This window comes from Nematolebias whitei, chromosome 12 (assembly GCF_014905685.2).
Source record: "Nematolebias whitei isolate Nwh7 chromosome 12, NemWhi1, whole genome shotgun sequence".
NCBI classification, from domain to species: domain Eukaryota; kingdom Metazoa; phylum Chordata; class Actinopteri; order Cyprinodontiformes; family Rivulidae; genus Nematolebias; species Nematolebias whitei.
In genome coordinates this window covers 24,058,282-24,070,861 of record NC_056509.1, presented here as the reverse complement: position 1 = coordinate 24,070,861, position 12,580 = coordinate 24,058,282, and the positions used below count along the sequence as shown (strand labels likewise).

At 40.8% G+C, this 12,580-nt stretch overlaps 1 protein-coding gene across 1 annotated transcript in view; it reads left to right on the top strand.

Annotated features, from left to right (window-relative positions):
* Positions 1-12,580, top strand: part of LOC119418463 (kelch-like protein 29) — a 405,803-nt gene that overhangs the window by 240,305 nt on the left and 152,918 nt on the right. Inside the window, exons 6-7 of the mRNA XM_037685752.1 lie at positions 645-783; positions 9,406-9,602. Coding sequence (XP_037541680.1) covers positions 645-783; positions 9,406-9,602 — 336 coding nt within the window. The remainder of the gene's footprint in view (positions 1-644; positions 784-9,405; positions 9,603-12,580) is intronic.

Genomic DNA, 12,580 nt, shown 5'->3' with positions numbered 1-12,580 from the left:
TGTGTGTGTGTGTGTGTGTGTGTGTGTGTGTGTGTGTGTGTGTGTGTTGATGGTACGTTATTTGAAAGCATGCAAGAAGAGGATGCTGGGATTAGGGGATAACATCTGAAGGTCAGCTCTATGTTGAGTTGGGCTCAAGTGAGAGGCCAAAGATTTATTTATTTTTCTGAAGAACGCATTGACCAAGTCTCTGTTTTCATCTTTTAGATGCTTTTTAAACTTTTTCAATGATGCATGTTTTATTTTTTAACACTCCTGTGTACATTTGCCAAAGTTGCAGTGCATTTTCTCAATGATTAGTTCCTTTCGTAGTTCGTGCACTTGCTTTGAGTGTTTCACATTCCTCTGTGCAGTATTAAATATTGATTCTTCTGACATGCACTTCCTTCTTCTGCTCACGTTTTGCTTTTTTTGCTGAACTGTTTCCATAAATATGTGCATCTTCTCTTAAATTTAATGAACTTTTCTTTTCTTGAAACTGTCCAGAATCGTGTTTTACACTCTGCCCTTTTGTTAGTTTTGTCACGTTGTCCATGCACAATGATATGTATGTTTATATCTTTGGAGAAAACAAACAAAAAAACAAATGAGAAAGTTCTGAACCCAACTTGTGGCATTGTCTGTTTCTTTTTCTTCTTCTACAGAGATGTTGAAGGAGTTGAACCAGCAGCGCAGAGAGAAAGAGTTTACAGACCTGAAAATTATTGTTGAAGGCAAAGAGTTTGAAGTCCACCAAAATGTTCTAGCTTCCTGCAGCTTGTATTTCAAGGACCTGGTGAAAAGGTTTGCCTTTCCTCCCTCCCTTCCTCCCTCCCTCCCTTCCTCCTCCACCAGCTGTTGATCCAATCTGTTCTTTTCATAGGGCGCATTTGTGTCGCTTTTTTTCCCTTCCCCTCTCTCTCTTGCAGGTGCGTGAAGACTTTGGTTCCTAGCGCAGGGCCAGCAGCCATTCCGTTCTCCACCCACTCAAATGAATGTATTTGAAACCTAAGAAAAAACTAAAAACAAAACAAAAAAAAGGTCAACATTCGTCATTATCTTTCCTCCACATATAGGGCGATTTAACCACATTTCCATTTTAATGAGCAGTGAAAATGTTCCATGACTGGGGATGCTATAAAAAATATAAAACACTCCCTGATGGGCTGAGACAGAACAATCACACACTGATACACATTAACTGTCCAGAGCTGCACTGTCCTCTGTGGACAGGAAGGGGGGGGGGGGGTGGAGGGGGGGTGTCACTGCAGCTGTTTGTTACAAATTATTGAAAATTTGCTTCACAACAGAACATTTTATTAAAAGTGTTAGAATATTTTCAGAGGCATAAACAAAAGATGAAACAAACGCACATCTAGGACATCTTACTGAAGCAGCACTTCCACAGGTTCCCACCATCTTCCACCAGTGAATTCATTTGATTCCCCCAGTATCCGTCCCTTTCTTCTCTGTATTCTTTTGTCTTCCCTGGCTGTTTTGTTTTCTCTGCGTGTCAGCCACATGCATGAGTTTGACTGTAAAGTCTGATAGCACACGTATGCCTTTTCTTACCCTTCATGTTTTTTTTTTCTCCAATACCATAAATCCCTAATGTCCTCATCTGTGCTTCAAATCCTTGCAGGTGTTTTCAGCTTTGATTGGACCCAAAGTTGGAATATTTTTATTTATTTTTTTGCCACCTTCCTGTTGTTTGTGTGCGTGAGGGTTTTTGTTTGCATGATGGGAAGAGTAAGGTGAAGATGCAAGGACAAAAAGAAACAAAAACATGCTAGGGCTCGCAAGATTATTTTTTTTGCCCGTAGGGAAGAGCGCCACATTGCCCTGCAGCCATGCTTGGCACTTCTGCGCACTCATCAGAGAACAGAGAGCTGCTTATCAGATGCGACGGCCTCCTGGCTCGCTACCGATACACTTGTTTCTCCAGTACGAGGATGGGGTGATAGAGTCGAGAAGCAACAGAGCCGCGTCCGTTCAAGGACCGCTCGTCTACATGACTGCTACACACGTGATGAATAAAACAAAAGCCCAGAGTCGTCCTGTGACCTTGACAGTGGTGCAGTCGTTTTTAAAAAATGGAAGTTTCTTTTGATAGACTTGAGGACTTTGTGCTGGTGAACCCCTCTCATTCGCAGTCCTCATCTGATCCACAACCCGATAGGTTCTGGCTAAGACCGGGTCCCTAAAAGAGACCAAGAGTCCCAGAGAAGCAGGCTGAACTTTGAGCTGCTCGTCATCATGAAAACTGAAAACATTGTCCAGGTGTTTGTCTTTCAGTTCACAGCTTAGGAGAATAACTTATCAGTAAATGTTGTGAAACTAGTTTGATCAGTGTCATGTCTTTGTAAGACTACATGGCCTTTACAAATTTCTATTTAGAGGAATACAATTTTTAAATAAGTATAAATTTTGCCAAGTACAGTAGTCCCTCACTTATCGTGGGGGTTATGTTCCAGACACCCCCGTTATAGGTGAAAATCCGCAAAGGAGGGACGCTGTATTTATTTTAGTGTTTATATAGATTTTAATGCTTTATAAACCCTTTTCACACTCTACAATGTTCCAAACAATGTTCTAAACTCTTAAACACGTAATTTTAACAACATATGTATGTGTAATGTACAGTACTGCAACATTTTGTATGGGTACTCACCAGTGAAGATACTACTTGCAGGATGAGTTCAGCTTCAGGATTATTTGTGATTTTCCTGTCAGTTCTGTGATCTTAATAAATAGACCGTTACTTCTGACTTTGCATTGCAAATCCATTTTACCACATTGGTTTTTTCCACTAGTGTTTGCTCCCTCCATTAATGTTATTTGAATTTCAGCAGAAAGCAGTGGCCAGAAGCACTGCTGGCTTCTGGGTAGTGTAGTTCTTTTGACTTGTGTTACAGTATAGGCTTATTGAAAGAAAACTACAAAATGGCGGTGAAGTGTTTTTTTTTTTGTTTTGTTTTGTTTGTTTGTTTATTTTTTGTCCATTTGGTTGGTTCCTGCTCCCGTCCGCTCCTGTTAACTTTTTATCCCGTACTCACATGAGTAATTTTAAAATTGACAATCGTGTGTCGTGTCCAATCCATATGTTGAAAAACAACGAAAGAGTGAATCCACAGAAGTCGAACCGCAAAATATCAATGGACTACTGTATTCACTTTATTTTTGATTACATTTATTTGTAAAGCTCCAATTCACACAAAAAATAACCTTATAGCAATGCACAGCAATAGCAATGTAAAGGGGCAACTCCAAATTATATCAAACTAATTGCAACCCAGTTCAGTCCAGAAGGAATCTAGAGTCCGTGTGATTTCAAACAACTCAATTTATAATTAGATTTTGAATATCATAAAATGCCTGTTAGTAAAAAGTTGTTAATCTAACACACTTGACATGTTGTGTTTAAACTTCTCTTAGATGCAGACCCACATCCTGAACAAGAGTAGAGCTGTGGGTGACAGTGGAGAGGAATGACTCATTTTTAACAAAGAAGCCTGCAGCAGAAATCGGGCTTCAGGCTGAAATCCTTCTAGTATTAAAATTATGATCAAGGGCTTTTTGACAACGCTGTAACTGTCAAATGAGAATAAAGTCAAATAAAAACAAGTTGACAAATAAGGGATGGAAAGGAAATGCACAGAATGACTGCAGAGGAATCGGACAGAGTTTTTGTTGTGGGGTATTTAGTCAAGCTCATTACTGTAATCTCAGTCAGAGAGGAGCGCAGAGAGCCAAAGGCCTGTCCATCTCTGAGCTACGACCTACCCCTGCGTCTGCTCGGGTCACTTTTTCAGCTCGGCTAGAATTATGCTGATGCTACATGTGGCTCGCTGCTGTCCACGTCTTTATGAGGTCATATAACAGACGCAGGAAGAGACTTTTATCTTCTCCTGTGCTCTGTACGCCACCCATCCTCACCCGCCTCCTTCAGCAGGCTCTCTCTGCTGGTCAAGACCCCCTCTGGCAGCTCATAAACCACCGTTTGGTTATTGGAGTGCAGAGTATGTGCTTAACAGTGGAATTATGTGTTTAATGGACTTGATTTGTGCAGGTGTGCAAGCTTAATTTTGCACGTGGGTACAGAAGGTGATGCTTCTTGTGTGAAAATTTAGGTAGGCTGCGCTCGTCAGAGCAGCTGAAGTTGGTGCACAACATGTGTATTTGTGTGGCGTACCCACTCACACATCAACTCACTGACTTACTTAAGAAATTAAAGCCATTTGGCATCACCTTTTGCAAGTCTAGCTAAGGAAAAAGAATAGATTTAGATCAAATTTTTGAAAACCTACAGTTCTTTAGGCGTCATACTGGTCCCTCAAGCAATGGGGGATCCCCTCAATCTACTGTACTATCTCACCCCATGATACTTGAAAGATGGGATGCCATTTTTAAATGTGCACACACGTTTGCCCTCCTAAAAACCTATTACCTTATCCTTAAAGGGCCAATGCACATAGCCAGGAGACAGATCATCTCTGGTAATTTCATTTTACCCCCCAGGATTGTTCAGTAAGTGTGCTCCCAGGCGTTTAATCCATGGCCACTGCGTCTTCGCATCACAGTCATGTATAAAAAAATATTTTTAAAAGCTCCAGGATCTTTTTGAGCAGTCCCGCCACATCCTTCTCCTGCCGTTTCCTTCTCCGACAATTTTTCTGTTAGAGTCGGACCATGAGATTTTTATGCTCCTGGGTCAGACTGTTCTGACTGTGAGGTGAGCAGAGAGCTGGTTCAAAGACAGAAACAGCGTCTGCCCTGTGTGAACGCTCTGTTCAGCTCTCTGCTGCACGATTTTGCCTGGGGAAAGCCAGGTTACTGGCTCGCCAAAATAATGCTCTGAAAATTTGTTCTGGCAAATATTCAAAGAGTCCACTTCCTAAAATTACAAACTCTAATTGTTCATTAACATGTTGTGGCTTCTGGCCAAGCAGAGACAAGTGTTTAATTTAATAATTGGTTTAATCATATTATTTGTTCTCTTTTTATTTTTAGGGTGTGTCTCTTGTTTCCAACAAGAAAATAAAAAATATGTCATCATTTTCAGGCAGCGTAGTTTAAGTTGAACAAGATTTCTCTTTCTTGTGGAAAAAAATCCCTCATATGTATTTAGAAAAGCACAGTGGTGCAGTAGAGTTGTTGCCTCTCAGCAAGAAGGTTGCTGGTTCAAATTCCGGTCTGGGACCTTTCTTGGTGGAGTTTGCATGTTCTCTCTGTGCATGCTGAGTTTTCTCCAGGTACTCCAGTTTCCTCCCACAGACCAAAAACATGCATGTTAGGCTGATTGGTAACTCTAAATTGTCCCTAGGTGAGGGGGGAGTGGTGGCGCAGAGGTTAGAGAAGGTGGGCCTGTGATCAGAAGATCGCCGGTTCACGCCCCGGTACAGACAACATCAAAAATGTGGGTGGTGTAGGTGAAGCACCAACACTTGCCCCCACTCTCATCCGCCCCACTCTGAGCCCATGAGCAAGGTCCTTAACCCCCATCCCTAAACAGGTCTCTCTTGAAAATGAGTTATCGTGGCTCAATGAGACTACCTGTATAAATAAAGGGTAAATTAAATGAGTGATTGGTTGTTTGTCTCCATGTGTCCCTGTGATGGGCTGGAGACCTGCCCAGGGTGTCCTTGCCTCTTGCACAGTGACGGCTGGATATGGGTACCAATGACCCCCGCAACTCAAAAAGGAAGACACTTGTAAAGATAATGGATGGATGGATGGATTTAGAAAATTGTATCTGTGAAAACCTGTTAATGCAACAATTTCAAAGAAACCCCTTACATGTGGGATTTAGTGACATCTAGTGGTGACGTTGATGATAGCAGTCAATAGAAACCCACCTGGCCAACAAAAAGTGTAGCCATAATGACTAAAAATTAGGCCACTCATGAGCAAAATAAACAAGGGACAAGTATGTGCTTTGTTTGTCCGTTTAGGGCTGCTGTAGTAGAATGCTGGCAGCTCAACATGATGTGGAGATAGTCTGTAGATGGAACCCCACACTTAACGGCTCAGAGGGATTTCTCTGACTTATTAAGAAGAGAGGGAAAAGAAACATTGATGTCATTTAAAGGACAAGACAGACTGTTGTTCAGATGCTCTAGGTCTTATCCTGGCACTCGAGGGCCACTGTCCTGCATTTTTTACTTGTTTCCCTACTTCAGCACACCTGATTCAACGGTTGATTTACCTCTTCATGTTCTGTCACTCACCCATTGGTTCAAACAGAGCACAGAGACCTCTAAAACACGCAGGATGGTGGCCCTCGAGAACCCAGATTGGACACCCCTGTTCTAGATGTTCAGTTGTTGGATTGATGTATAAAAGCACAAAAGAGAACAATGTTCAAAATGTTAAACTGTTTGATGTCAAATAGGTTTTATTAAATCCTACTTCATTCTAGCAAGTTGACTCAATTACTGGACTTCTTTGCTGGTTCTTGATGACACTTTTATCCACATTGAATGCCTCAGTTACGTTTCACTGCTCATTAGAGGGAGATGATGAGCAAAAAGTATTTAAGATCAACAGGCAGTCCAGTTTAACTTGCCAGGAATACTGTGTCCTGGATGATGAAGAATCTAAATCAGCAGAATCCTACTTTAGTTGCACATGACATCAAAAATAGCTCCAGAAATGCTCTTGCTCAGCATCTTGGGCTCAGCATTTTTCATCCAGGATATATTATTGGGAAGACTGTAGAGCATCACAGATACTGTAGCAGAAACGTTGTTCTTGAGATAAATGTTATTACATAAAAGTCTCTCTTTCTTTTCCTGGATTGCAGCACTTTGTAAATTGGTGTCATGAGAGGAAAGCTCAAGGAAACTGAACAAATGTCAAATCGGCCATATTCCTTTCATATTTGGTGCTTTCAGATGATTTTCTTGTATTTGTTCCTTAAAGCAGACTTTTCTTTTCAAGCAAAGTTAGTTAATTATCAGGACTTTCATCAATCCAGTGTCCAAATGGTCTCTAGTGTACACACTTTGATGAGATGCTGGAGCTTTTAAACTCGCCACATTGTCTTTTTTTAGTCCTGAGTGTCTGAGGCGTGTGCAGCACATACTACCTAAAACCAGCTACAAATGCAACACCATGACCTAAATCCTGGAAAACAACAATAAACCAGAAAAAGTCACAGAACCGATATCAAAGCACCTCCCTTCTGTTCATCTATATAATTCGTTTCTGATTTATGTTGTGACGAGATGTAAAAGCGAGCCATTTTTAGCCCAGCTGCGTTCAGCTTTGCATCTTCCATCTTTACACGTCCTGGTAGTGTGAGCTTTTTCAGAATAAATGTTCTTGTTAGAACAAGCTAAATGGGCTTTTTTTTTAGGTTGAAGGATGAATAAGAAAGTGCGTGGGTGTGTTTGTAATTTTGACTCTCGTCCATTTTGAACTTTCCTCTTGAATAAGTTGAAGCATTTTCCACAAACAACTCCTGCCTGAGTGTGCCCATCTTCACTTCCTGCTTGCCCTGTCTCCCCTCTGTCTCCCGTCCTCCCTCCCGTCCTCCCTCCTTCACTATTTAAATTCAAGTCTGCAATCAAATGCAGCATAAATATCCACCTCTTTGAGAGAGCTCCGGAAAAGTCATTTCCATAACATAAGTGCTCAAACAAAACAAACTGCCACTTGAGCTGGTTCCCATTGCACTAATTGACCAAGATGATGAGCATGCTCTTCTTTTATTTTTAGCTCCCCCCTCTCCCCTTCCGTCTCCCCACCTCCATTCATCACTTTAACCCTAAACAACACTCCCCTTCCCTTCTTTCTGTCTTGCCCCCTCTGCAGGGCTTTATACGCAGGGGCAATAACGCTTTGTGGCTTTTTTTGCTTTGCAGGAGAAAAATACTAGTAACTACTTTGGTTTTTCCAGCAAATATCCACCCAGAGAGAAACTCGGTTGCCTTTTCCATTTCATTTTGGATGACCTTCTCCCTTCTCGTCTCCTGAGAGCGCTTCCTAAATGACGACTAATGTCTCAGTTCATACACCACAGGCTACTGATGATTATTGCAGCGGGGACAGTGGCTCCATTTTAGGTGTGATGGTGTGATTTTCATTTTTTATTTTTGTGGTGGGCGGGGATATCTCTCATTTAAAAGACCCAAGGCACAGTCATGGAACAACCCAAACCTTCCCTCAGAAGGATGGCTGCTGGCTCCCTGTGGAAGAACCGTCTCACCCTGCCTCCCTCTTCCTTTCTTATCCTTGTTTTTTGCTTCCTCCTCTCCTCAATCTCTCATCTAGCCTTCACTTTAACCATTCTATCACACATTCTTGCCTATTGTGTGTGTTTTTCTTGTTTTGCTTTCTTTGTCTCACTGCTGTTGAGATTTCTAATTCGGCAAACACAGAAACAGACAACACTTTATGGCTGCGCCGTCGTGATCGGCGGGAGCAAACCGCCTCCATCCATCTTAATGTAGGCTACTTTTTATATTGTTGATGTCCGGGTCCACGGGGAGCGAGACATTAGTAGGGGCGTGCAGTCTGCGGAGGCTATGATTCCATTTATTTTGCCCTTGAGTGGATTATTGTTTCACATGGGACATTAAACATGGGTGGTAAGGTGTTATTTAACGCTCTCATACCTCCCCAAGGGGATCCAGCATGTGAACTAATCTTGGCCATGTGATCCCTGTAAAAGTCACTACGTGGCCTAGTTCTGAAAGCGCCCCCACCACCACACATAGACACATATATCAAGCTGTGCATTACAACAGGATATCATATTCTACTTAATTTGCACATCCAAGCACTCCCTGGCACCCCCTTACGTCATACGGGTAGAAGTGGACATGCAGTTTTGATATTCGAGCCGGCAGCTCACTCAACAGGCTCTATTCATTATCATGCCAAGTGTCAGTTTATGTATATATGTATATATATATATATATATATATATATATATATATATATATATGCATACATATATGCATACACAAATATGGTGAGGCGTCACTTTCTCTCATCATTGCTCTGTTTTCTGTGTAATAACTTGTGTACTCTCTCATGTTCTGTATGCATGTTCCACCATGAGTCTGTGCAGACACGTCACCCTTCTATCTAAACCAAGCAATAACTGTTGTTTGCCTAATCTCTGATCAGAGGACACATTTTGTTTCAGATGCGGCACTAGAGTTGTAAAATCTATTGACCTCATTTAAAAGTAGACATCATCCAAAGCTCCATTTTTGTTCCCTTTCCCTTTTTACGTTGTGTAACGGTTCTCCAATTTTTTTTCCCACCCTGATTCTTGTACCGGCCCAGGTGCATTCAGGTGTTGTGTTTTGCATCCATGTATTTGTGCCCCTATCCTTCTTTTTGGTTCGTCCGTTTCTCTAATTCTGACTGCTCTCCTCTAACCCGCCTGTTCTCTGCCCCGATTGGTTTAATCAGGTCGTCAGGGGAGACGAAGAGCGGGGAGATGCTGGAGCTCCACATGAGCAACATCAACGTCGACGTTCTGGAGCTGCTGCTTGAGTTCGTCTACACGGGATCGCTGGTCATCGACTCGGCCAACGCCAAGACGCTGCTGGAGGCCGCCAACAAGTTCCAGTTCAACACCTTCTGTAAAGTCTGCGTCTCCTTCTTAGGTAAAAAAAAAAATCCATCCAGGTAATTGCAATGGTAGGAATATGTGTTGATGTGTTTGCATGCAGCCTTACCGAAGGCACAAGGTTACACCTTCACATTGAGTTTATTATCTCCTCTCAAAGACCATTTTCTAACCCTCTCTGTCGGGCACGGAGCCTCTGATTTTGTCCCAGTGGGCAGGACTAAGCACCAACTTCAGATTTCTAAAAAGGTCAAGGAACAATTGTCACTTAAATGTCAAATCTTCTGGCCCAGACTGCTATGAAGTGACGAAATAGCAAGCCAGATTGATGCTTGGACAAGGTATGAAAAAGGGGAGTGGTTTTTGGAGGTCTCTAGGGGTCATTTGAAAGGCAAATGGCATGTTGCAGATACCAGCGGGTCAGGCAACCCCCCCAAAAAAGAAGAGAAAAGCTGAAAATGTCAACTTTTGCATTCCATTTATTAAATTGTTTTGGGGTATCAGTAACACAAGGGGAAGTGCATGTTGGCCAAAAGGTCAGCAGCAGGAAAGGAGTGGAAGGAAAGCTAGGAGGAGAGCCAGAAACTCTCGTTATTGATTTTCTTTTTTCTTCTTTTTTTTCAAACTCTGGGGTCGGAGGAGGAGGGGGGACACATTTGTAGCCTTCATAGTCGTTGAGACGTCAATCCATTCTTCCTCGACAAGACTCATGACATTTCGGCGCATTGGAACAGGAGAAATTCAGGCACAAGCGTATGTCCTTGAGCAAAGAGAAATTGATACGGCATCAGGAATTATTGAAGTTTGTAACAAATACAGCGAGGATAAATGGCAAACATTTCCTCGGCCTATTTTCAGTGGACCGCCTTGACCTTTATTTACACCTTCAGACTCAGGGAAATAAAAACGAGCCTAAAGCTTATTGTGTAACCGCTGCTCAGGGAGAAGTCTGTTTGATGATAGGAAGATCAGAAATGCATCAACAACGTGTCACACATCTCAGCTATTTGGAAAATGATGGGAGTGAGAAAAATTCACTTATTTTCAGGTTGTCACTGACAATTTTATTCAACCTACTGAGCCACATGCCCGACTGCTCTGAATGAAAGAAATTAAAACCCGACATCCCTCAAAAGAACGCGTATCGCTTGCATGGCTTTTTTTTCCCAGAGTTTCAAACTATGATCATCCTGTGATGAGAAGTGACAGCTTTAACTTTAGTTCCCAACAAACCTGGAAAATATTAATATACCCAGAGTTTGTGTTGTGATTCCTTACTATCTACTATTATAACCTATTTTAGTCCAATACCTGTACAATTAACTGAATTAGAGCCTGTTTTTAGTTTGCTAATGTCAAACAGCTATGACGGCCATTTTGACTTAAGTTGCTCAATTGTAGATGAACATCCAGTGATTACTTTCTGAAAATGTCATTAAAATATCTTGATGCATGCTCAATAATCCAGGTAGAAAAATCCAACACAGTTAAATCAGGTCCTCTGGACGGATACAAAATAAATAAATAAATGCTGCTTATGCTCCTTTAAGACTGAGTTTATTGCAGATCCTCGGACTGATGAAGTATTTTGGATAAAAGGAGAAGTGGTTCAACATTTTTTTTTAGTTTTTAATATTTTTATTTATCTCAGAGTTGTGAATGACTCTCAGCTACTACCACTCCAAGTTTTAGCTTAACATTGTATATGTCAAACTGACTGAACTAGAGCCATGTTGGTGTTGGCTGCAGTTGATTAGCTGTGGCAGCCATCTTGAATTGTGCTGATTTCAGAAGCTAACGACGGAAGTTGTAGACTGTAACACCAAAATGCTCAAAATTAAATAAATAAATAAAGCATTATGGAATAAGAAAATTGTTCATTTTTATTATTTTATTTCATAATTGTGTTTTTCATGATGGCTTATTTATTTCATAATGCCACTTTTCAGCAGAATGACTTCAGCTGTCAGTCAGCGTCGGTAGGTTGGACCTTCACGCCCACTGGCTGCTCCTTCACATAAACAGTTATTTTCCTTAAAAGAAATCAAAGTTACTGAAATCACAAAGAAATTACATTTTTCACAAGTGGACTCATGCTAATAACGATTTATATTAATATAGGATAATTAGATAATCATATATGAAACATTTTTTACCATTAAAGTGCATTTATTATGGTAAAAGTAAACGGAGACACCTTTGCTATAATTTAGAGCAAACAAATAATTGTTTTTACGTGTTAATCTTGTTAAATTCAAAGAACAACAACAGCGAGTCCTCCCGTGCACGCTCCCGCAGCGCAGATCGATTTTTGGCAGCCCATTACTTTTTGTCACAACACCTGTATCTTCTGAGAACGTAATCCTCTCAATTTGATCTGCTAAAGTTACCTGAGCTGAACGAAGTTTATGCAGCCATCCTTCATGACTGTTGAGCTAGCAAGTCGCTGCTAGCTGCAGGAAAACTAATGGATGTGAAGAATCAGCCAGTGGGCGTGAAGATCCAACCCACTGACGTTGACTGACAGCTGAAGTCATTCTGCTGATAAGTGGCGTTATGAAATAAATAAGTCATCATGAAAAACACAATTCTAAAATAAAATCATAAAAAATAATATTTTTCTTACTTCATGCTTTTTTTATTTATTTAATTGTGAACATTTTGGTGATCCATAGTAGACGTGCATCCAAAATTAGCTTCAGTGTTTCTATAAAATCCATCCAGTGGTTCATGAAATATTTTGCAAACATACAGACAAAAGAACACACACTTGCACGCACACACACACACACACACACACACACAATCATAGGTAAAAACATTATCACCTACCTTTTTTTTTGCATTTTGCTGGCAGTTGACATCTAATAATTTGAGATACTTTAAAGATCCACAAAAACATTATTTATCTGCTCCAAACTCCCGATAGAGATCATTTCAGACTGTTTATATATATATATATATATATATATATATATATATATATATATATATATATATATATATATATATATA